At 43.6% G+C, this 26,720-nt stretch overlaps 1 protein-coding gene across 1 annotated transcript in view; it reads left to right on the plus strand.

The window, feature by feature from the left end:
• Positions 1-26,720, plus strand: part of LOC120062090 (5-hydroxytryptamine receptor 4-like) — a 43,208-nt gene that overhangs the window by 3,354 nt on the left and 13,134 nt on the right. Inside the window, exons 2-3 of the mRNA XM_039011898.1 lie at positions 14,401-14,601; positions 23,778-23,931. Of these exons, the coding sequence (XP_038867826.1) occupies positions 14,401-14,601; positions 23,778-23,931 (355 nt within the window). The remainder of the gene's footprint in view (positions 1-14,400; positions 14,602-23,777; positions 23,932-26,720) is intronic.

Consider the following 26,720-nt stretch of genomic DNA (forward strand, 5'->3'; position numbering starts at 1 on the left):
GTCTGTCTATCTGTGAACAGAACAGTCTGGTCTCTGAATCTCCCTCTCTCCCTCTCTGTCTCTGTCTCTCTTTCTTCACTAGAGCTGTCTCTCTCCCTCTCTGTCTCTGTCTCTCTTTCTTCACTAGAGCTGCCTCTCTCCCTCTCGGTCTCTCTCTCTGTCTCTCTCGGTGTGTGTTTGTGAACAGAACAGAACAGTGTGGTTAACTATCTCTCTCTCCTCTCCCTCTCTCTCATGCTGCTCTAGCCAAAGCAAATAATGTTCTTTCTTGTGCTTAGCACCTTATCACCTAGTTGCATTAGACTAAATAAGTCAGCCCCAATTTGAATAATCCTGCTCTGAGAGTTTTATAGAGTAGCTGTTTTCTCGTTAAAAGAGAGCCTCCTACTGGGTGGTCGATTGTGATCCCAGTCCCTTGGTGGTTGAGTTAGCAGCATGGCATGCAGTGACTATGGCATAACAACACACTCTGATGCTGAACTGCTGTTCAGTCAGTCTGATAACCTGGGGAAAGAATCATCCCTCAGCACTCCTGTGCTCTGCGACTTTCACTTCTGACTAGAATATATCTACTGTATAATTGACTGTCAATCACCAAGCCAGTGTCAATACATAAAGAGCTGTGTGGGCAAAACTCTTAAACGTGAGTCACTTTTGCTATTTCATTCTCCCTCGACTTTTTAAAGGATACATACTGTAGGTATATGTGAGCTTTTTGTTATGGTTGTGTTGACATGTAGAGTTACAGAGAGTGACAGTATTCCATATTGAGACATGTAGAGTTAGAGAGAGTGACATTATTCCATAGGGAGACATGTAGAGATAGAGAGAGCGACATTATTCCATAGGGAGACATGTAGAGTTAGAGAGACTGACATTATTCCATAGGGAGACATGTATAGTTAGAGAGAGTGACAGTATTCCATAGGGAGACATGTATAGTTAGAGAGAGTGACAGTATTCCATAGGGAGACATGTAGAGTTAGAGAGAGTGACATTATTCCATAGGGAGACATGTAGAGTTAGAGAGAGTGACATTATTCCATAGGGAGACATGTAGAGTTAGAGAGAGTGACAGTATTCCATAGGGAGACATGTATAGTTAGAGAGAGTGACAGTATTCCATAGGGAGACATGTATAGTTAGAGAGAGTGACAGTATTCCATAGGGAGACATGTAGAGTTAGAGAGAGTGACAGTATTCCATAGGGAGACATGTATAGTTAGAGAGAGTGACAGTATTCCATAGGGAGACATGTTGAGTTAGAGAGAGTGACAGTATTCCATAGGGAGACATGTATAGTTAGAGAGAGTGACAGTATTCCATAGGGAGACATGTATAGTTAGAGAGAGTGACAGTATTCCATAGGGAGACATGTAGAGTTAGAGAGAGTGACATTATTCCATAGGGAGACATGTAGAGTTAGAGAGAGTGACATTATTCCATAGGGAGACATGTAGAGATAGAGAGAGTGACAGTATTCCATAGGGAGACATGTAGAGTTAGAGAGAGTGACAGTATTCCATAGGGAGACATGTAGAGTTAGAGAGAGTGACAGTATTCCATAGGGAGACATGTATAGTTAGAGAGAGTGACACTATTCCATAGGGAGACATGTATAGTCAGAGAGAGTGACAGTATTCCATAGGGAAACATGTAGAGTTAGAGAGAGTGACAGTATTCCATAGGGAGACATGTAGAGTTAGAGATAGTGACAGTATTCCATAGGGAGACATGTAGAGTTAGAGAGAGTGACATTATTCCATAGGGAGACATGTAGAGTTAGAGATAGTGACAGTATTCCATAGGGAGACATGTAGAGTTAGAGAGAGTGACAGTATTCCATAGGGAGACATGTAGAGTTAGAGATAGTGACAGTATTCCATAGGGAGACATGTAGAGTTCGAGATAGTGACAGTATTCCATAGGGAGACATGTAGAGATAGAGAGAGTGACAGTATTCCATAGGGAGACATGTAGAGTTAGAGAGAGTGACATTATTCCATAGGGAGACATGTAGAGTTAGAGAGAGTGACATTATTCCATAGGGAGACATGTAGAGTTAGAGAGAGTGACAGTATTCCATAGGGAGACATGTATAGTTAGAGAGAGTGACAGTATTCCATAGGGAGACATGTATAGTTAGAGAGAGTGACAGTATTCCATAGGGAGACATGTAGAGTTAGAGAGAGTGACAGTATTCCATAGGGAGACATGTATAGTTAGAGAGAGTGACAGTATTCCATAGGGAGACATGTTGAGTTAGAGAGAGTGACAGTATTCCATAGGGAGACATGTATAGTTAGAGAGAGTGACAGTATTCCATAGGGAGACATGTATAGTTAGAGATAGTGACAGTATTCCATAGGGAGACATGTAGAGTTAGAGAGAGTGACAGTTTTCCATAGAGAGACATGTAGAGTTAGAGAGAGTGACATTATTCCATAGGGAGACATGTAGAGATAGAGAGAGTGACAGTATTCCATAGGGAGACATGTAGAGTTAGAGAGAGTGACAGTATTCCATAGGGAGACATGTAGAGTTAGAGAGAGTGACATTATTCCATAGGGAGACATGTATAGTCAGAGAGAGTGACACTATTCCATAGGGAGACATGTATAGTCAGAGAGAGTGACAGTATTCCATAGGGAAACATGTAGAGTTAGAGAGAGTGACAGTATTCCATAGGGAGACATGTAGAGTTAGAGATAGTGACAGTATTCCATAGGGAGACATGTAGAGTTAGAGAGAGTGACATTATTCCATAGGGAGACATGTAGAGTTAGAGATAGTGACAGTATTCCATAGGGAGACATGTAGAGTTAGAGAGAGTGACAGTATTCCATAGGGAGACATGTAGAGTTAGAGATAGTGACAGTATTCCATAGGGAGACATGTAGAGTTCGAGATAGTGACAGTATTCCATAGGGAGACATGTAGAGATAGAGAGAGTGACAGTATTCCATAGGGAGACATGTAGAGTTAGAGAGAGTGACATTATTCCATAGGGAGACATGTAGAGTTAGAGAGAGTGACATTATTCCATAGGGAGACATGTAGAGTTAGAGAGAGTGACAGTATTCCATAGGGAGACATGTATAGTTAGAGAGAGTGACAGTATTCCATAGGGAGACATGTATAGTTAGAGAGAGTGACAGTATTCCATAGGGAGACATGTAGAGTTAGAGAGAGTGACAGTATTCCATAGGGAGACATGTATAGTTAGAGAGAGTGACAGTATTCCATAGGGAGACATGTTGAGTTAGAGAGAGTGACAGTATTCCATAGGGAGACATGTATAGTTAGAGAGAGTGACAGTATTCCATAGGGAGACATGTATAGTTAGAGAGTGACAGTATTCCATAGGGAGACATGTAGAGTTAGAGAGAGTGACAGTATTCCATAGGGAGACATGTAGAGTTAGAGAGAGTGACATTATTCCATAGGGAGACATGTAGAGATAGAGAGAGTGACAGTATTCCATAGGGAGACATGTAGAGTTAGAGAGAGTGACAGTATTCCATAGGGAGACATGTAGAGTTAGAGAGAGTGACATTATTCCATAGGGAGACATGTATAGTCAGAGAGAGTGACACTATTCCATAGGGAGACATGTATAGTCAGAGAGAGTGACAGTATTCCATAGGGAAACATGTAGAGTTAGAGAGAGTGACAGTATTCCATAGGGAGACATGTAGAGTTAGAGATAGTGACAGTATTCCATAGGGAGACATGTAGAGTTAGAGAGAGTGACATTATTCCATAGGGAGACATGTAGAGTTAGAGATAGTGACAGTATTCCATAGGGAGACATGTAGAGTTAGAGAGAGTGACAGTATTCCATAGGGAGACATGTAGAGTTAGAGATAGTGACAGTATTCCATAGGGAGACATGTAGAGTTCGAGATAGTGACAGTATTCCATAGGGAGACATGTAGAGATAGAGAGAGTGACAGTATTCCATAGGGAGACATGTATAGTTAGAGATAGTGGCAGTATTCCATAGGGAGACATGTGGAGTTAGAGAGAGTGACAGTATTCCATAGGGAGACATGTAGAGTTAGAGAGAGTGACATTATTCCATAGGGAGACATGTAGAGTTAGAGATAGTGACAGTATTCCATAGGGAGACATGTGGAGTTAGAGATAGTGACAGTATTTCATAGGGAGACATGTGGAGTTAGAGATAGTGACAGTATTCCATAGGGAGACATGTATAGTTAGAGATAGTGACAGTATTCCATAGGGAGACATGTAGAGTTAGAGATAGTGACAGTATTCCATAGGGAGACATGTAGAGTTAGAGAGAGTGACATTATTCCATAGGGAGACATGTGGAGATAGATAGAGTGACAGTATTCCATAGGGAGACATGTAAAGTCAGAGAGAGTGACAGTATTCCATATTGAGACATGTAGAGTTAGAGAGAGTGACATTATTCCATATTGAGACAAGAAGAGTTAGAGAGAGTGACAGTATTCCATAGGGAGACATGTTGAGTTAGAGAGAGTGACAGTATTCCATAGGGAGACATGTATAGTTAGAGATAGTGACAGTATTCCATAGGGAGACATGTATAGTTAGAAAGAGTGACAGTATTCCATAGGGAGACATGTAGAGTTAGAGAGAGTGACAGTATTCCATAGTGAGACATATAGAAATAGAGAGAGTGACAGTATTCCATAGTGAGACATATAGAAATAGAGAGAGTGAAATTATTGCATTTTGAGACACGTGGAGTTGGAGAGAGTGACAGTATTCCATAGGGAGACATGTGGAGTTAGAGAGAGTGACAGTATTCCATATTGAGACATGTAGAGTTAGAGAGAGTGACAGTATTCCATAGGGAGACATGTGGAGTTAGAGAGAGTGACAGTATTCCATATTGAGACATGTAGAGTTAGAGAGAGTGACAGTAATCCATAGGGAGACATGTAGAGATAGAGAGAGTGACAGTATTCCATAGGGAGACATGTATAGTTAGAGATAGTGACAGTATTCCATATTGAGACATGTAGAGTTAGAGAGAGTGACAGTAATCCATGGAGAGACATGTAGAGATAGAGAGAGTGACAGTATTCCATAGGGAGACATGTGGAGTTAGAGAGAGTGACAGTATTCCATATTGAGACATGTAGAGTTAGAGAGAGTGACAGTATTCCATGGAGAGACATGTAGAGATAGAGAGAGTGACAGTATTCCATAGGGAGACATGTAGAGTTAGAGAGAGTGACAGTAATCCATGGAGAGACATGTAGAGATAGAGAGAGTGACAGTATTCCATATTGAGACATGTAGAGTTAGAGAGAGTGACAGTAATCCATGGAGAGACATGTAGAGATAGAGAGAGTGACAGTATTCCATATTGAGACATGTAGAGTTAGAGAGAGTGACAGTAATCCATGGAGAGACATGTAGAGTTAGAGAGAGTGACAGTATTCCATAGGGAGACATGTGGAGTTAGAGAGAGTGACAGTATTCCATAGGGAGAAATGTATAGTTAGAGATAGTGACAGTATTCCATAGGGAGACATGTAGAGATAGAGAGATTGACAGTATTCCATAGGGAGACATGTAGAGATAGAGAGAGTGACAGTATTCCATAGGGAGAAATGTAGAGTTAGAGATAGTGACAGTATTCCATAGGGAGACATGTAGAGTTAGAGATAGTGACAGTATTCCATAGGGAGACATGTAGAGTTAGAGAGAGTGACAGTATTCCATAGGGAGACATGTAGAGATAGAGAGAGTGACAGTATTCCATAGGGAGACATGTAGAGTTAGAGAGAGTGAAAGTATTCCATAGGGAGACCTGTAGAGTTAGAGAGAGTGACAGTATTCCATAGGGAGACATGTAGAGTTAGAGATAGTGACAGTATTCCATAGGGAGACATGTGGAGTTAGAGAGAGTGACAGTATTCCGTAGGGAGACATGTAGAGATAGAGAGAGTGACAGTATTCCATAGGGAGACATGTATAGTTAGAGAGAGTGACAGTATTCCATAGGGAGACATGTAGAGTTAGAGAGAGTGACAGTATTCCATAGGGAGACATGTAGAGTTAGAGAGAGTGACATTATTCCATAGGGAGACATGTAGAGTAAGAGATAGTGACAGCATTCCATAGGGAGACATGTATTGTTAGAGAGTGACAGTTTTCCATAGAGAGACATGTAGAGTTAGAGAGAGTGACATTATTCCATAGGGAGACATGTAGAGTTAGAGAGAGTGACAGTATTCCATAGGGAGACATGTATTGTTAGAGATAGTGACAGTATTCCATAGGGAGACATGTATTGTTAGAGATAGTGACAGTATTCCATAGGGAGAAATGTATTGTTAGAGATAGTGACAGTATTCCATAGGGAGACATGTAGAGTTAGAGAGAGTGACATTATTCCATAGGGAGACATGTAGAGATAGAGAGAGTGACAGTATTCCATAGGGAGACATGTATAGTTAGAGATAGTGACAGTATTCCATAGGGAGACATGTAGAGTTAGAGAGAGTGACAGTATTCCATAGGGAGAAATGTATAGTTAGAGATAGTGACAGTATTCCATAGGGAGACATGTAGAGATAGAGAGATTGACAGTATTCCATAGGGAGACATGTAGAGATAGAGAGAGTGACAGTATTCCATAGGGAGACATGTGGAGTTAGAGAGAGTGAAATTATTCCATAGGGAGAAATGTATAGTTAGAGAGAGTGACAGTATTCCATAGGGAGACATGTAGAGATAGAGAGAGTGACAGTATTCCATAGGGAGACATGTAGAGATAGAGAGAGTGACAGTATTCCATAGAGAGACATGTATAGTTAGAGAGAGTGACAGTATTCCATAGGGAGACATGTTGAGTTAGAGAGAGAGACAGTATTCCATAGGGAGACATGTTGAGTTAGAGATAGTGACAGTATTCCATAGGGAGACATGTATAGTTAGAGATAGTGACAGTATTCCATAGGGAGACATGTAGAGTTAGAGATAGTGACAGTATTTCATAGGGAGAAATGTAGAGTTAGAGATAGTGACAGTATTCCATAGGGAGACATGTATAGTTAGAGATAGTGACAGTATTCCATAGGGAGACATGTAGAGTTAGAGAGAGTGACAGTATTCCATAGGGAGAAATGTAGAGTTAGAGATAGTGACAGTATTCCATAGGGAGACATGTATAGTTAGAGATAGTGACAGTATTCCATAGGGAGACATGTAGAGTTAGAGATAGTGACAGTATTCCATAGGGAGAAATGTAGAGTTAGAGATAGTGACAGTATTCCATAGGGAGACATGTAGAGTTAGAGATAGTGACAGTATTCCATAGGGAGACATGTAGAGTTAGAGAGAGTGACAGTATTCCATAGAGAGACATGTAGAGATAGAGAGAGTGACAGTATTCCATAGAGAGACATGTAGAGTTAGAGACAGTGAAAGTATTCCATAGGGAGACCTGTAGAGTTAGAGAGAGTGACAGTATTCCATAGGGAGACATGTAGAGTTAGAGATAGTGACAGTATTCCATAGGGAGACATGTGGAGTTAGAGAGAGTGACAGTATTCCGTAGGGAGACATGTAGAGTTAGAGAGAGTGACAGTATTCCATAGGGAGACATGTATAGTTAGAGAGAGTGACAGTATTCCATAGAGAGACATGTAGAGTTAGAGAGAGTGACAGTATTCCATAGGGAGACATGTAGAGTTAGAGAGAGTGACATTATTCCATAGGGAGACATGTAGAGTAAGAGATAGTGACAGCATTCCATAGGGAGACATGTATTGTTAGAGAGTGACAGTTTTCCATAGAGAGACATGTAGAGTTAGAGAGAGTGACATTATTCCATAGGGAGACATGTAGAGTTAGAGAGAGTGACAGTATTCCATAGGGAGACATGTATTGTTAGAGATAGTGACAGTATTCCATAGGGAGACATGTATTGTTAGAGATAGTGACAGTATTCCATAGGGAGAAATGTATTGTTAGAGATAGTGACAGTATTCCATAGGGAGACATGTAGAGTTAGAGAGAGTGACATTATTCCATAGGGAGACATGTAGAGATAGAGAGAGTGACAGTATTCCATAGGGAGACATGTATAGTTAGAGATAGTGACAGTATTCCATAGGGAGACATGTGGAGTTAGAGAGAGTGACAGTATTCCATAGGGAGACATGTAGAGTTAGAGAGAGTGACAGTATTCCATAGGGAGACATGTAGAGTTAGAGAGAGTGACATTATTCCATAGGGAGACATGTAGAGTAAGAGATAGTGACAGCATTCCATAGGGAGACATGTATTGTTAGAGAGTGACAGTTTTCCATAGAGAGACATGTAGAGTTAGAGAGAGTGACATTATTCCATAGGGAGACATGTAGAGTTAGAGAGAGTGACAGTATTCCATAGGGAGACATGTATTGTTAGAGATAGTGACAGTATTCCATAGGGAGACATGTAGAGTTAGAGATAGTGACAGTATTCCATAGGGAGACATGTATTGTTAGAGATAGTGACAGTATTCCATAGGGAGACATGTAGAGTTAGAGAGAGTGACATTATTCCATAGGGAGACATGTAGAGATAGAGAGAGTGACAGTATTCCATAGGGAGACATGTATAGTTAGAGATAGTGACAGTATTTCATAGGGAGAAATGTAGAGTTAGAGATAGTGACAGTATTCCATAGGGAGACATGTATAGTTAGAGATAGTGACAGTATTCCATAGGGAGACATGTAGAGTTAGAGAGAGTGACAGTATTCCATAGGGAGAAATGTAGAGTTAGAGATAGTGACAGTATTCCATAGGGAGACATGTATAGTTAGAGATAGTGACAGTATTCCATAGGGAGACATGTAGAGTTAGAGATAGTGACAGTATTCCATAGGGAGACATGTGGAGTTAGAGATAGTGACAGTATTCCATAGGGAGACATGTAGAGTTAGAGATAGTGACAGTATTCCATAGGGAGACATGTAGAGTTAGAGAGAGTGACAGTATTCCATAGAGAGACATGTAGAGATAGAGAGAGTGACAGTATTCCATAGAGAGACATGTAGAGTTAGAGACAGTGAAAGTATTCCATAGGGAGACCTGTAGAGTTAGAGAGAGTGACAGTATTCCATAGGGAGACATGTAGAGTTAGAGATAGTGACAGTATTCCATAGGGAGACATGTAGAGTTAGAGAGAGTGACAGTATTCCATAGGGAGACATGTAGAGTTAGAGATAGTGACAGTATTCCATAGGGAGACATGTAGAGTTAGAGATAGTGACAGTATTCCATAGGGAGACATGTAGAGATAGAGAGAGTGACAGTATTCCATAGGGAGACATGTATAGTTAGAGAGAGTGACAGTATTCCATAGGGAGACATGTAGAGATCGAGAGAGTGACAGTATTCCATAGGGAGACATGTATAGTTAGAGAGAGTGACAGTATTCCATAGGGAGACATGTAGAGTTAGAGATAGTGACAGTATTCCATAGGGAGACATGTGGAGTTAGAGATAGTGACAGTATTCCATAGGGAGACATGTGGAGTTAGAGAGATTGACAGTATTCCATAGGGAGACATGTAGAGTTAGAGAGAGTGACAGTATTCCATAGGGAGACATGTAGAGTTAGAGAGAGTGACAGTATTCCATAGGGAGACATGTATAGTTAGAGATAGTGACAGTATTCCATAGAGAGACATGTAGAGATAGAGAGAGTGACAGTATTCCATAGGGAGACATGTAGAGTTAGAGAGAGTGACAGTGTTCCATAGGGAGACATGTAGAGTTAGAGAGAGTGACAGTATTCCATAGGGAGACATGTAGAGTTAGAGAGAGTGACAGTAATCCATGGAGAGACATGTAGAGTTAGAGAGAGTGACAGTATTCCATAGGGAGACATGTATAGTTAGAGATAGTGACAGTATTCCATAGGGAGACATGTAGAGTTAGAGAGAGTGACAGTATTCCATAGGGAGACATGTAGAGTTAGAGATAGTGACAGTATTCCATAGGGAGACATGTAGAGTTAGAGATAGTGACAGTATTCCATAGGGAGACATGTAGAGTTAGAGAGAGTGACAGTATTCCATAGGGAGACATGTAGAGTTAGAGAGAGTGACATTATTCCATAGGGAGACATGTAGAGTTAGAGATAGTGACAGTATTCCATAGGGAGACATGTATTGTTAGAGAGTGACAGTTTTCCATAGAGAGACATGTAGAGTTAGAGAGAGTGACAGTATTCCATAGGGAGACATGTAGAGTTAGAGAGAGTGACAGTATTCCATAGGGAGACATGTATTGTTAGAGATAGTGACAGTATTCCATAGGGAGACATGTAGAGTTATTGATAGTGACAGTATTCCATAGGGAGACATGTAGAGTTAGAGAGAGTGACAGTATTCCATAGGGAGACATGTATAGTTAGAGATAGTGACAGTATTCCATAGGGAGACATGTAGAGTTAGAGAGAGTGACATTATTCCAAAAGGAGACATGTAGAGATAGAGAGAGTGACAGTATTCCATAGGGAGACATGTAGAGTTAGAGAGAGAGACAGTATTCCATAGGAGACATGTAGAGTTAGAGATAGTGACAGTATTCCATAGGGAGACATGTAGAGTTAGAGAGAGTGAAAGTATTCCATAGGGAGACCTGTAGAGTTAGAGAGAGTGACAGTATTCCATAGGGAGACATGTGGAGTTAGAGAGAGTGACATTATTCCATAGGGAGACATGTGGAGTTAGAGAGAGTGACATTATTCCATAGGGAGACATGTAGAGTTAGAGAGAGTGACAGTATTCCATAGGGAGACATGTGGAGTTAGAGAGATTGACAGTATTCCATAGGGAGACATGTAGAGTTAGAGAGAGTGACAGTATTCCATAGGGAGACATGTACAGTTAGAGAGAGTGACAGTATTCCATAGGGAGACATGTAGAGTTAGAGAGAGTGACAGTATTCCATAGGGAGTCATGTGGAGTTAGAGAGATTGACAGTATTCCATAGGGAGAAATGTAGAGTTAGAGATAGTGACAGTATTCCATATGGAGACATGTATTGTTAGAGATAGTGACAGTATTCCATAGGGAGACCTGTAGAGTTAGAGAGAGTGACAGTATTCCATAGGGAGACATGTTGAGTTAGAGATAGTGACAGTATTCCATAGGGAGACATGTAGAGTTAGAGAGAGTGACAGTAATCCATAGGGAGACATGTAGAGTTAGAGAGAGTGACAGTATTCCATAGGGAGACATGTAGAGTTAGAGAGAGTGACAGTATTCCATAGGGAGACATGTGGAGTTAGAGATAGTGACAGTATTCCATAGGGAGACATGTGGAGTTAGAGAGATTGGCAGTATTCCATAGGGAGACATGTAGAGTTAGAGAGAGTGACAGTATTCCATAGGGAGACATGTAGAGTTAGAGAGAGTGACAGTATTCCATAGGGAGACATGTAGAGTTAGAGAGAGTGACAGTATTCCATAGGGAGACATGTGTAGTTAGAGATAGTGACAGTATTTCATAGAGAGACATGTAGAGATAGAGAGAGTGACAGTATTCCATGGGGAGACATGTAGAGTTAGAGAGAGTGACAGTGTTCCATAGGGAGACATTTAGAGTTAGAGAGAGTGACAGTATTCCATAGGGAGACATGTAGAGTTAGAGAGAGTGACAGTATTCCATAGGGAGACATGTAGAGTTAGAGATAGTGACAGTATTCCATAGGGAGACATGTAGAGTTAGAGATAGTGACAGTATTCCATAGGGAGACATGTAGAGATAGAGAGAGTGACAGTATTCCATAGGGAGACATGTATAGTTAGAGAGAGTGACAGTATTCCATAGGGAGACATGTAGAGATCGAGAGAGTGACAGTATTCCATAGGGAGACATGTATAGTTAGAGAGAGTGACAGTATTCCATAGGGAGACATGTAGAGTTAGAGATAGTGACACTATTCCATAGGGAGACATGTAGAGATAGAGAGAGTGACAGTATTCCATAGGGAGACATGTATAGTTAGAGAGAGTGACAGTATTCCATAGGGAGACATGTGGAGTTAGAGAGAGTGACCGTATTCCATAGGGAGACATGTAGAGTTAGAGAGAGTGACAGTATTCCATAGGGAGACATGTAGAGTTAGAGAGAGTGACAGTATTCCATAGGGAGACATGTAGAGTTAGAGATAGTGACAGTATTCCATAGGGAGACATGTAGAGATAGAGAGAGTGACAGTATTCCATAGGGAGACATGTATAGTTAGAGAGAGTGACAGTATTCCATAGGGAGACATGTAGAGATAGAGAGAGTGGCAGTATTCCATAGGGAGACATGTAGAGATAGAGAGAGTGACAGTATTCCATAGGGAGACATGTAGAGTTAGAGAGAGTGACAGTATTCCATAGGGAGACATGTATAGTTAGAGAGAGTGACAGTATTCCATAGGGAGACATGTAGAGATCGAGAGAGTGACAGTATTCCATAGGGAGACATGTATAGTTAGAGAGAGTGACAGTATTCCATAGGGAGACATGTAGAGATAGAGAGAGTGACAGTATTCCTTAGGGAGACATGTAGAGATAGAGAGAGTGACAGTATTCCATAGGGAGACATGTAGAGTTAGAGAGAGTGACAGTATTCCATAGGGAAACATGTAGAGATAGAGAGAGTGACAGTATTCCATAGGGAAACATGTAGTTAGAGATAGTGACAGTATTCCATAGGTTAGACATGTATAGTTAGAGAGAGTGACATTATTCCATAGGGAGACACATTCTCTTTCTCTCTCTCTCTCTCTCTCTCTCTCTCTCTCTCTCTCTCTCTCTCTCTCTCTCTCTCTCTCTCTCTCTCTCTCTCTCTCTCTCTCTCTCTCTCTCTCTCTCTCTCTCTCTCTCTCTCTCTCTCTCTCTCTCTCTTCATCCAGTCACTGGTTCAACAGACATTTTGCCTAATTAATGAAATAATTATCTACTTAACAATGTGATTATTTTAAATTAACTCTGCAACTTGTCCAACTATTTACTTTTTTCACAACTGCCAACAGTTTAAATCCAAAACATTGACAGCAAATACATATTGACAAAGCTGTTATAATCTGAAGTACTTAAAAGGGCCACGAGATGTATTTTGATAGATTACATAAAATCCTTGAAAGATACCACCAGTCTGGTAGTTTACTGGTAAACCTTCAACGTTTCCAGTAATATACCCTCCCTTTGACAAGATGATATAGCTTTTTATGTTTAAAAATTCAGATTTATTTACTTCCTTTGCATCAATGCAAACATGATCTTCCATTCATTCGATAGTCCATCCAGTTTTGAGTCAAAGCCAGTGGAGTAGAACATGTTTTATATGTTCTGCTCAACATGAAAGCATGTTGTTAACAGACAGCTGTATAACAACTTTTATTGCATGTTTTAGTGAAATGACAACGTGATTTGATTGGACAGCCGTTAGATGTTCTCAGTCAGTTATTTTTAGCTGAGCGGGCTCTGAGCGGTTGCCTCACCCAGAATTGTATTAGTCATTAATGGCCCATGGCTCTGGTCTATATCAAATAGACTGAGAGGGGGGACGCCGCCACACCAGAGGCTCACCCGGTGGCTCTACATCAATGATTCTCTCATTCTCGTTCTCTCATTCTCTCGTTCTCTCGCTCTCTCGCTCTCTCTCTCTGATTCTTTCTCTCTCTCTGTCTCTCTCTCTCCCTCCCTCGTCTCTCTCTCTTTTCTCTCCTTCTCACCTCTTCTTATTTCATATATTTTGCTCCCTGAGTCTCATACAGTTATCACAAATATTTACTGCAAGGTGACGATTTAAAGTGTTTACAGTGAATGCTTATACAGTACTGTTCCATTAGCTAAATATGGTGAATGTGTTGTCATGGGTAACAGGTCCTTCAAAAATGGTTGTTGTTTAGTACATAGCTCAGTACAGACTCTGACATGCCTATACAATGGTATGTTTATGTGCATTTCCCATTAGTCGACAGTATGCTCTCTTCAGTGTGTTCTGAATGATTTCATATTTTTTTCACAGTATGCCTCCAACATACTGTCGCCATCAGATGAAAACCTCATCTCCAAAACAGAAACTTTTCAGGAAATAGATAAAAAGGCCACATTTTTCCATTAATGAACATACAACTACGAAACTTCAAAAGCTACAGTATTTTGAATAAACGTTTTTGGTCCTATAGTCATGAAATGTTCAGAGTACATTGAGGGGTTACGGCTTTCATATAGCCTACGTCTGTCTGTATTTTTTGCAAAAGTAGAGTTAGGAGGTTTCATCCATCAGCGACGATACATTCTACCACATGATACACCTATGATTCAAGTGAACAATGGCAATCATATTTAGATATATAGTCAATAAGATACTTCTCATTCCACTTCTCCCCCAGAAAAATCAAGACCAATTACTTCATAGTATCGCTGGCCTTTGCAGACCTGATGGTGTCGGTGCTGGTGATGCCGTTTGGTGCCATCGAGCTGATCCACCAGAACTGGATTTATGGAGAAACCTTCTGCCTGGTCCGAACATCTCTAGATGTACTGTTGACAACTGCCTCCATATTACACCTGTGTTGCATAGCCTTGGACAGGTGAGCACCGCTGCTGAACACCTGGCTTGGAAAGATACACATAGTCAACATGTAGTCAGGAGATTTAGTATTCAATTTATACTAACACTATCAACCTATCAACACATTTTAACATGCTATTTAATGAACTGATTTATGATGGCACTTCCTGTAATTGACTTTACCAAGATGCCGAGGGCTACTGTATGAGACCAGCTTTATGATAACATAATACGTCTGCTGGGCTCACATACGAACACCTCCCTACATGTTCCAGTTTCCCAATGCGTCAGCTCTTCCACCAGACCAGTGTGTTCTTGGTCTTGTCTTGCTGCAAAAGACGAAATTGTAGTTTTATTCAATGATGTGGATGGAGAGCAAAACTTGTGCAGAGTGTGTAAGTAGCACTAGTAACTGACTGGCTGCAGTGTGGAGAGACACAATGTGCCATAAATTAAATGATTTAGATGTAATTTCCTCTGTAGTGAAGACCCTCTTTAATTATCATCCCTATTGACCACATTAAAATGATTAATGAGTCTGATGATGAAAGCGAATGGGAAATGAAGAGAGAACGCGTTTAAAGAATTACAGGACTAATATGCTTTAATATATTAATCAATGCATTAATATGTGTTGTAAAAAGCTGCTGGGAAAATCATGGTTTTACGTGAAATGGTGGATAACATGTCAACGTAATAGCTGCATGGTCAATCTGACGTCTGCAGAAGTCAGGGCATTCATACTTGTTGTGCTTCAAGGAGCAGTGCAGACCTGTTGAGCAGAGCTGTTGTGAAGGAAGTTGTCAAGGAATTTGTCAAGGAAGTGAATTTGTGTTTATACAGGACATCCCGCCCCCACCTACTTTCAACCAATCATGTCAATGCGAAGCTATACAGAGCCATCCACATTTTTACAACATTTGTGTGGAAGCGGCGATGTGGTACAGAGCTCAATTTGGCCTCTGCATGCCTCCGGAGGCTCCACAATTGGTCACACCCTCCATATGGAGCCTCTGACCACACACCCAGATCAAGCATAAATTGGCTTTTCAGGATTCTAACCATACACAACTATAGGATGCATGACTTCCACTGCATTGCAGAGTAGCTAGTTCGTTCAAAGTGCTTTCCATGCTGAGCTAAGTATTAGTGAATTCTATCAACAGAGGGGGCCTGATTACGACAGCTGAGCTCTGAATGCACCAATAGATAGGATTGCGTCACTCCGTCCCCTGCAGTTATTATTATGAAAGCAATGTTACATTAATAATGGTTCTTACCGGGGTCATAGGGCCAGACAGTAGGACGGAGAGAGAAGAGAGAAAGAAAAAGAGAGGGAGAGAGAAAAAGAGAGGATTTAGCCTTTTCCTCTGTCTCTCTCCCTCTCTTGTTTTTTTCTCTCTCTCCACCTCTCCCCTTAGCCCAGAGAAGAGAAGTGTTTTAAGTTTAAACCACTGACAGCTCTTCAATTAAATGTTAGTTTAAACCACTGACAGCTCTTCATTAATGTTAGTGGAAGATGGAATTTTGGGGAGAGCCACACCATTCCCTAGAGACGACACCATTCCCTAGAGACGACACCATTCCCTAGAGACGACACCATTCCCTAGAGACGACACCATTCCCTAGAGACGACACCATTCCCTAGAGACGACACCATTCCCTAGAGACGACACCATTCCCTAGAGATGACACCATTCCCTAGAGACGACACCATTCCCTAGAGACGACACCATTCCCTAGAGATAGGAGTGTATATGAAAAACATTTGTGTTTAAGATGAAAATTGGATTTTATTATTTACGAATGAATGGTGAGACGTTCCATTTATTCATTGTTTCGTTCCTCAATGCTCAGTGAAGGGAAGTACGTTTTCCTATACGTTACACACCTCCAGTGTGTGGATGAATAGTTGCGTGCGTCAGGCACTAGAAGTTCCAGTAAGCTACGACCGCTAGCAGACAGTTATTACAATCATGAATCTAGCAGGAGGCTCATTTTTGGCTATTTCACAACCCATTTACCATTGCAAGTGTTTACAATGAGGAAGAAACATGCAACAGAAATGGTCTCTCGCCTGCCAGTCCTTTGGGCAGTCACTTAGTTAGTGCATAAAACAAGTTTAGCTATGTCAATGGTGTAAAACATGGACTGCCCTGAATCCAAATGGCTCTGTCATCTCATATTTCCAATCTGCCCCTCAAACTTTTAATGTTCAAATTCTATTCGTCGGTGTTTTAGAAAGTGTGGTGTGTTTATTGTAGGTTGGAGCCATTGTGTTGTTCTCCAAATGGTCTTCTCGTCCTTCTTGTTGTGTTTTTTTGTAGAGGAATTTCAATGAGCCATCAAATGATTTGGGGTCTTGCAGTTGAATAGTAGATGAATGTTATCAGTTCACACATCCCTGCTCTCTGTGCTTCACTGTATACTATTAGTCTCGCGTTTTTGCACATGCTCAGACAGCCATACTCTTTCTAGAACAATGGCGATCGTGCATAAAGATGGCAAAATTCAGATATGTCATTGTTTTACCGCTATCCACTGACGGTGTGCAACATGCTTCAATGTGCCAGTAAATCAGCACAAGCTACTTTTACATATTTTCAAATTGCCAGCTTCTTGGAGCTAGAATTGGGATCATGAATACTGTGCTAATGCCAATAATGCCAAAAGAGTCATGGAGAGCAATGTATAATACAGAAAATGCATGTCCGCTGTTGCTTTGACAAGATGAAGAATCACAGTCATTTTTCAGAGATTGGCCGTGTAACATTACTTTTTGAATATGCAAATTGTATCGTTCCTCAAAATACCTTGTACTTTATTATCGATACGTAGTCTTTCTAGTACCACATATTACTGTGACAGTAAGGCCTTGACATTGGCCAAGAGAAGAAAGAGAAAAGCTTCAGGACATACAGCCATTCATTTGTCTGTGAGGGAATAACAACTAAAAGGATTCAAAATATCTACAGTGAATGCTACACTCCTAGAAAAAAGGGTTCCAAAAGGGTTCTTCGGCTGTCCCCATAGGGGAACCCTTTTTGGTTCCAGGTAGAACTCTTTTTTTACTAGACAGCACCTTTTTATCTAAGAGTGTAGAAAGACTAATGTGTGTTCTTAATGGAGCGGTCTTCCAGTAAATACTGTATCTCTGTACCAGATCAATAGAAAGGCAAGATGAGCAGTACTGTTTAGCTGTCACGTTCCTGACCTTATTTCCTTTATTTTGTCTTTGTTTAGTATTGTCAGGGTGTGAGTTGGGGTGGGCATTCTATGTTATGTGTTTCTATGTTGGGTTCAATGTATTAGCCTGATATGGTCTCAATTAGGGTCAGGTGTTTTACGTTTCCTCTGATTGAGAACCATATTAAGGTAGGCTGTTCTCACTGTTTGTTTGTGGGTGATTGTTTGCTGTGACTGTGTTTGGTCACCTCACGGTACTGGTTCGTTTCGTTTCGTTTCGTTTCGTTCGTTCGTTTGTTCCTGTTCGTGCGTTCATTGTTTTATGTGTTCTCATGTTCAGGTCTGTTAACGTCGTTTATTATTTTGTAGTTTGTTCAAGTGTATTTTCGTCTTCGTTATTATTATTAAAATTATGATGGATTCAACCTACGCTGCATATTGGTCCGATCCTTGCTCATCCTCAGACGAGGAGGAGGACGAGCGTTACAGAATCACCCACCAACCCAGGACCAAGCAGTGTGGGAAAAAGCAGCAGCAGCGATCGCAGGATTTCTGGAAATGGGAGGAAATTCTGGACGGTAAGGGACCCTGGGCACAACCTGGAGAATATCGCCGCCCTCGTGAAGAGCTGGAGGCAGCTAAAGCCGAGAGGCGGTGGTATGAGGAGGCAGCACGGAAGCGAGGCTGGAAGCCTGTGAGTCAAGCCCAAAAATGTCTTGTGGGGGGGGGGGGGGGGGGGGGGGGCTACAAGGGAGTGTGGCAAAGTCAGGTAGGAGACCTGCGCCAACTCCCCGAGCTTACCGTGGAGAGCGAAAGTACGGGCAGACACCGTGTTATGCGGTAAAGCGCACGGTGTCTCCTGTACGTGTACATAGCCCGGTGCGGTACATTCCAGCTCCACATATCGGCCGGGCTAGATTGAGCATTGAGCCAGGTGCCATGAAGCCGGCTCAACGCGTCTGGTCTCCAGTGCGTCTCCTCGGGCCGGCATACATGGCACCAGCCTTACGCATGGTGTCCCCGGTTCGCCAACACAGCCCAGTGCGGGTTATTCCACCTCCCCGCACTGGTCGGGCTACGGGGAGCATTCAACCAGGTAAGGTTGGGCAGGCTCGGTGCTCAAGGGAGCCAGTACGCCTGCACGTTCCGGTATATCCGGCGCCACCTCCCTGCCCCAGCCCAGTACCACCAGTGCCAACACCACGCACCAGGCTTCCTGTGCGTCTCCAGAGCCCTGTTCCTCCTCCACGCACTAGCCCTGTGGTGCGTGTCTCCAGCCCATTACCACCAGTGCCTACACCACGCACCAAGCCTCCTGTGCATCTCCAGAGCCCTGTGCGCCCTGTTGCTGCTCCCCGCACTAGCCTTAAGGTGCGTGTCCTTAGCCCGGAACCACCAGTTCCGGCACCACGCACTAGGCCTACTGTGCGCCTCAGCCGGCCAGAGTCTGCCATCTGCCCAGTGCCGCCTGCACTGTCCGTCTGCCCAGAGCCGCCTACACTATCCGTCTGCCCAGAGCTGCCTGCGCTATCCGTCTGCCCAGAGCCGCCTGCGCTATCCGTCTGCCCAGTGCCGCCTGCGCTATCCGTCTGTCCTGAGCCGTCTGAACTGCCCGTCTGTCCTGAGCCTTCACAGCCGCCCGTCTGTCCTGAGCCTTCAAAGCCGCCCGTCTGTCCTGAGCCTTCAAAGCCGCCCGTCTGTCCTGAGCCTTCAAAGCCGCCCGTCTGTCCTGAGCCTTCAAAGCCACCCGTCTGTCCTGAGCCTTCAAAGCCACCCGTCTGTCCTGAGCCTTCAGAGCCGTCCGTCAGAGAGGAGCCGCTAGAGCCGTATGCCAGACAGGAGCCGCTAGAGCCGTCCGCCAGACAGGAGCAGCCAGAGCCGTCCGCCAGACAGGAGCAGCCAGAGCCGCCCGCCAGACAGGAGCAGCCAGAGCCGCCCGCCAGACAGGAGCAGCCAGAGCCGCCCGCCAGACAGGAGCAGCCAGAGCCGCCCGCCAGACAGGAGCAGCCAGAGCCGCCCGTGAGACATGACCTGCCAGTGCCGTCAGCCAGCCATGACCTGCCAGTGCCGTCAGCCAGCCATGACCTGCCAGTGCCGTCAGCCAGCCATGACCTGCCAGTGCCGTCAGCCAGCCATGACCTGCCAGTGCCGTCAGCCAGCCATGACCTGCCAGTGCCGGCAGCCAGCCATGACCTGCCAGTGCCGTCAGCCAGCCATGACCTGCCAGTGCCGTCAGCCAGCCATGACCTGCCAGTGCCGTCAGCCAGCCATGACCTGCCAGAGCCGTCAACCAGCCATGACCTGCCAGAGCCGTCAGCCAGCCATGACCTGCCAGAGCCGTCAGCCAGCCATGACCTGCCAGAGCCGTCACTCAGTCCGGAGCTGCCCCTCAGTCCGGTGCTGCCCCTCAGTCCGGTGTTGCCCCTCAGTCCGGTGTTGCCCCTCAGTCCGGTGTTGCCCCTCAGTCCGGTGTTGCCCCTCAGTCCGGTGTTGCCCCTTAGTCCGGTGCTGCCCCTTAATCCAGTGGGGTTTATATGGAGGGTGACCGTTAGGAGGAGGCCACGGAAGCGGGGATTGACTATGGTGGGGTGGGGACCACGTCCAGAGCCAGAGCCGCCACCGTGGACAGATGCCCACCCAGACCCTCCCCTATAGGTTCAGGTTTTGCGGCCGGAGTCCGCACCTTGGGGGCGGGGGCGGGGTACTGTCACGTTCCTGACCTTATTTCCTTTATTTTGTCTTTGTTTAGTATGGTCAGGGTGTGAGTTGGGGTGGGCATTCTATGTTATGTGTTTCTATGTTGGGTTCAATGTATTAGCCTGAATGGTTCTCAATTAGGGGCAGGTGTTTTACGTTTCCTCTGATTGAGAACCATATTAAGGTAGGCTGTTCTCACTGTTTGTTTGTGGGTGATTGTTTGCTGTGACTGTGTTTGTTCACCTCCCGGTACTGTTTCGTTTCGTTCGTTTGTTCCTGTTCGTGCGTTCATTGTTTTATGTGTTCTCATGTTCAGGTCTGTTAACGTCGTTTATTATTTTGTAGTTTGTTCAAGTGTATTTTCGTCTTCGTTATTATTATTAAAATGATGATGGATTCAACCTACGCTGCATATTGGTCCGATCCTTGCTCATCCTCATACGAGGAGGAGGACGAGCGTTACAAGCTAAGAGTGGTGTATTTAAAAAGGGAAAGAATGCGCAGTGACCCTGAATGGAAAATCTGTTTCTCATAGAACAGGGTTGAAATAAAGTGTTCGTAGTTAACGTTTTGGTCTCTGCTCTTACAGCACAGATGTCTGCTTTTCATTTGCCTTCAGGTTAATTTCTCCGTAATGTACATTTGTGCGGTGCCAGCAGACCTTGGAATTGAGTTTTACACAAGTTCCTATAAGGCCCCCCCACTGGGCGCAGACGTCAGTTCAACGTCTAGTTTTGATTTACATTTGGTTGAGTTGTGAATTCAATGTAAATTCAACAAAACATTTCACCATGTCATTGGATTTAGGTTAAAAGTTGGGTGAAAAAAATAATAAATGTCCTTACGTTGATGACTTTTTGCAAATCCATTCAGTTAATTCAACATCATCACATAGATTTTGGGGGTTGAAATTATGTCTAAATAACGTTGATTCAGCCAGTTTTTGTCCAGTGGGCCTTTTCCAGCGTAAGACCAGAAGGAACATTTCTAATGAATGATGGATTGTTAAAATTATTAAATCCGAATTACGAACAACAGAATTCTGGATCACATGGAATTGAAGTACCTGGTTTGTTGATCCATCTGTTTTCCATTGAGGTTCTGTTGTACGTCCTTTAAGTAGCTATTGGTGGCCAAAGTTAGCTTAATAAGCCAGGTGAACAGATGTAGAAGGTTGGCCTGGTGTCAACAAACCACACGGCTGCTGTGTTTCTGGCCTTCTGACAGACAGAATCGGTTATTGCTAGGTGAGACAAGAAGCAGCACAGTCCACGTACACAACCATGCTCCATCTAACCTAGACTCACAAACATGTTATTAATGAAGTCATGCTGTTTCAGAGCCATAATACACTCATTACTCAAGCGATACAGGGCAGGCTCACAAGACATCCTCGTCTTCTGAAAACCTGAGTACAAAACTGATGGAAGATGCCTCTCTGAACTTGGTAAACTGGCCTGGGACTATTTTCTTTCTGATGTGTCAGCTTTGTGCAGCAGTCCGACTGATCAGGTGGTCTCATTATTGATGTTGTTAACAGTTGGTGGCTCCAGTTCAGTTGACCTGCAATGAAATATGAAATGCCCTCACTAACATCTCTCTGAGTCATGAAGGGTGACAGAGAGAGTAAGCATAGTAGTGCCTTGAAAACATGGTGGGCTGTGGTGCTGTGGTACAGTGATACAGACTGCAATGGGCTGTGGTACAGTGATACAGGGTGCAATGGGCTGTGGTACAGTGATACAGGGTGCAATGGGCTGTGGTACAGTGATACAGGGTGCAATGGGCTGTGGTACAGTGATACAGGGTGCAATGGGCTGTGGTACAGTGATACAGGGTGCAATGGGCTGTGGTACAGTGATACAGGGTGCAATGGGCTGTGGTACAGTGATACAGGGTGCAATGGGCTGCAATGTGCGGCAATGGGCTGTGGCACAGTGATACAAGCTGCAGTGGGCTGTGGCACAGTGATACAGGCTGCAATGGGCTGCAGTGGGCTGTGGCACAGTGATACAGGCTGCAATGGGCTGCAGTGGGCTGTGGCACAGTGATACAGGCTGCAATGGGCTGCAGTGGGCTGTGGCACAGTGATACAGGCTGAAATGGGCTGCAGTGGGCTGTGGCACAGTGATACAGGCTGAAATGGGCTGCAGTGAGCTGTGGCACAGTGATACAGGCTGAAATGGGCTGCAGTGGGCTGTGGCACAGTGATACAGGCTGAAATGGGCTGCAGTGGGCAGTGCTGTGGCACAGTGATACAGGCTGCAATGTGCTACATCAGGCAGCCCCAGTCTTGCCATGAGAAATCACGGTGTGATGAACCCATTCCAGGAATGTAACACCGAGGCCAGGGGCAAGCGACTACAACGGGGAGGTCCGTTCTGGAAGAGAGGGAAAGTAGTCTTCTCCTTTTGACAACAACCATAGGAGTTGGCAAGACAGAACAGATCTGAGACCAGGCTATGTAGAGAGGGAGAGGTTTACCACTTTATAACCATTGTGTATCAAAGCTGACATGACAACCTGGGGACCAATACCCACCACCGGGCAGCCACCGCCGTGATCATGTTGACTATTCATGTAATGTTTCAGCTAATCCCCATCCATTGGGGAGGATTGCCTGTGTCATTTTACACAGTGAAATTGTGTGTCGACGTACGCAAGAAATTATCGATATCAAGGTTTTTTTGTTTAGTGGAATAGGAATTAATTGAACTGTCAAACGTCAACGATCAGTTAAATACCACTCAGAAAGCAATCCCGTCGACAATGAGAGCTTCGACCTGGTTGCTGTGTGTTCGCGTTGCCATAGTAACCTGAAGTCCCTGAAAGAGGAAGAGCAAGTCAAGTGAGGCCTCTGGGACATTAACCTCTCAAGCTCCACAGACAGAGGGTTCAGCCAAGTCAAGTAGCAATTTGTGACTGACGCCATTTCAGCGAGTTTTTTTCCCGTTGTAAATAATTTAATGATCATGAAAAGTACAATCTAATATCACTTTCCCAGAAAAGAGGTAGAGATGTTTGATGTTGAAAATGTCCAAGATTAAGCAAATCCCTCAGCTACGCTCTGAACATGATAAACACAGCTTTAAAAAGATCTGATAGCAACATCAAACCCTTTGAGATCACAAATATACCTTTTATCTGTGTTTCTCACAAGGATCATGTGGTTTTAACAAGGTGTCAATTTCACGTGCAAGATACACTTGTTGACCCTGATTTTGTCCGCTGAAAGAAAAGCTTGCATTAAATATAATCATATCTATTTCCTCTATGGAATCTTCCTTAGAAGTGTTTCCTCTTCTTCTCTAGGTACTATGCCATCTGCTGCCAGCCGCTGGTCTACAGGAAGAAGATGACTTCACTGAGAGTGGCTCTAATGTTAGGAGGATGCTGGGTAATCCCCACCTTTATATCCTTCCTACCCATTATGCAAGGATGGAACAGTATTGGAATAGACCATTTGGTGAGTTAAAACTGTTTTCTGTCTTTATGTGTGCTTACACTGCGAATATTTGACACACCATGCAGTAAAACAAGGTAAAATTAAACGTGTTGTTTTGACTGTGCTACCTATATTGTAACTAATTCCATATGATGTCAATGACACCTTCACACAACCAAAAGGGTTTTAGTATAGATCTGTTCCATGTGCTATAGGGCACATGCTACCTGTTTCAGAGGATCACCTCCCAGCAGACTGAGATTGAATCTGTGTCTAGGATATGATACTGAAGCAGTAAAGCCCACCTCCAACTGCTGCTCATATGAAAACAATGGTTGAAGCAGTAAAGCCCACCTCCCACTGTTGCTCATATGAAAACAATGGTTGTAGCAATAAGGCCACCTCCAACTGTTGCTCATATGAAAACAATGGTTGTAGCAATAAGCCCACCTCCAACTGCTGCTCATATGAAAACAATGGTTGTAGCAATAAGGCCACCTCCAACTGCTGCTCATATGAAAACAATGGTTGTAGCAATAAGGCCACCTCCCGCTGCTGCTCATATGAAAACAATGGTTGTAGCAATAAGGCCACCTCCAACTGCTGCTCATATGAAAACAATGGTTGTAGCAATAAGGCCACCTCCAACTGCTGCTCATATGAAAACAATGGTTGAAGTAGTAAAGCCCACTTCCCGCTGTTGCTCATATGAAAACAATGGTTGAAGCAGTAAAGCCCACCTCCCGCTGTTGCTCATATGAAAACAATGGTTGAAGCAGTAAAGCCCACCTCCCGCTGCTGCTCATATGAAAACAATGGTTGAAGCAGTAAAGCCCACCTCCAACTGCTGCTCATATGAAAACAATGGTTGAAGCAGTAAAGCCCACCTCCAACTGCTGCTCATATGAAAACAAAGGTTGAAGCAGTAAAGCCCACCTCCCAACGCTGCTCATATGAAAACAATGGTTGAAGCAGTAAAGCCCACCTCCAACTGCTGCTCATATGAAAACAATGGTTGAAGCAGTAAAGCCCACCTCCAACTGCTGCTCATATGAAAACAATGGTTGAAGCAGTAAAGCCCACCTCCAACTGCTGCTCATATGAAAACAATGGTTGAAGCAGTAAAGCCCACCTCCCAACGCTGCTCATATGAAAACAATGGTTGTAGCAATAAGGCCACCTCCAACTGCTGCTCATATGAAAACAATGGTTGAAACAGTAAAGCCCACCTCCAACTGCTGCTCATATGAAAACAAAGGTTGAAGCAGTAAAGCCCACCTCCCAACGCTGCTCATATGAAAACAATGGTTGTAGCAATAAGGCCACCTCCAACTGCTGCTCATATGAAAACAATGGTTGAAGCAGTAAAGCCCACCTCCAACTGCTGCTCATATGAAAACAATGGTTGAAGCAGTAAAGCCCACCTCCAACTGCTGCTCATATGAAAACAATGGTTGAAGCAGTAAAGCCCACCTCCAACTGCTGCTCATATGAAAACAATGGTTGAAGCAGTAAAGCCCAACAACTGCCTCCCGACATGAACACAAAGGTTGTGGCATTAAACCCCACCTCCTGCTGCTGCTCATATGAAAACAATGGTTGTAGCAATAAGGCCACCTCCAACTGCTGCTCATATGAAAACAATGGTTGTAGCAATAAGGCCACCTCCCGCTGTCGCTCATATGAAAACAATGGTTGAAGCAGTAAAGCCCACCTCCCGCTGTTGCTCATATGAAAACAATGGTTGAAGCAGTAAAGCCCACCTCCCGCTGTTGCTAATATGAAAACAATGGTTGAAGCAGTAAAGCCCACCTCCCGCTGTTGCTCATATGAAAACAATGGTTGAAGCAGTAAAGCCCACCTCCCGCTGCTGCTCATATGAAAACAATGGTTGAAGCAGTAAAGCCCACCTCCCGCTGTTGCTCATATGAAAACAATGGTTGAAGCAGTAAAGCCCACCTCCCGCTGTTGCTCATATGAAAACAATGGTTGAAGCAGTAAAGCCCACCTCCCGCTGTTGCTCATATGAAAACAATGGTTGAAGCAGTAAAACCCACCTCCTGCTGTTGCTCATATGAAAACAATGGTTGAAGCAGTAAAGCCCACCTCCAACTGCTGCTCATATGAAAACAATGGTTGAAGCAGTAAAGCCCACCTCCCGCTGCTGCTCATATGAAAACAATGGTTGAAGCAGTAAAGCCCACCTCCAACTGCTGCTCATATGAAAACAATGGTTGAAGCAGTAAAGCCCACTTCCCGCTGCTGCTCATATGAAAACATTGGTTGAAGCAGTAAAGCCCACCTCCAACTGCTGCTCATATGAAAACAATGGTTGTAGCAATAAGGCCACCTCCAACTGCTGCTCATATGAAAACAATGGTTGAAGCAGTAAAGCCCACCTCCAACTGCTGCTCATATGAAAACAATGGTTGAAGCAGTAAAGCCCACCTCCCGCTGCTGCTCATATGAAAACAATGGTTGAAGCAGTAAAGCCCACCTCCAACTGCTGCTCATATGAAAACAATGGTTGAAGCAGTAAAGCCCACCTCCCAACGCTGCTCATATGAAAACAATGGCTGGAAGTGAAAGCTCAATGAAAGGCATTGGCTGACTGATACTGTGTGATGATGATGCTCAAATGAAACAATAGGGAGTCTGCATCGAAATGTCAGACCCAATTCTACTATGTACTAACCCAAAACAAATGGACTGGGGGAGAGAGTGATGTAATGAAAAGTATTGGTAGAGATGGGGTAACCCTGTCTATGTCTATCATAATCATGAACTGGGGAATGGGATGAATATATTTA

The sequence above is a fragment of the Salvelinus namaycush genome, chromosome 17 (assembly GCF_016432855.1).
Source record: "Salvelinus namaycush isolate Seneca chromosome 17, SaNama_1.0, whole genome shotgun sequence".
NCBI classification, from domain to species: Eukaryota; Metazoa; Chordata; class Actinopteri; order Salmoniformes; family Salmonidae; genus Salvelinus; species Salvelinus namaycush.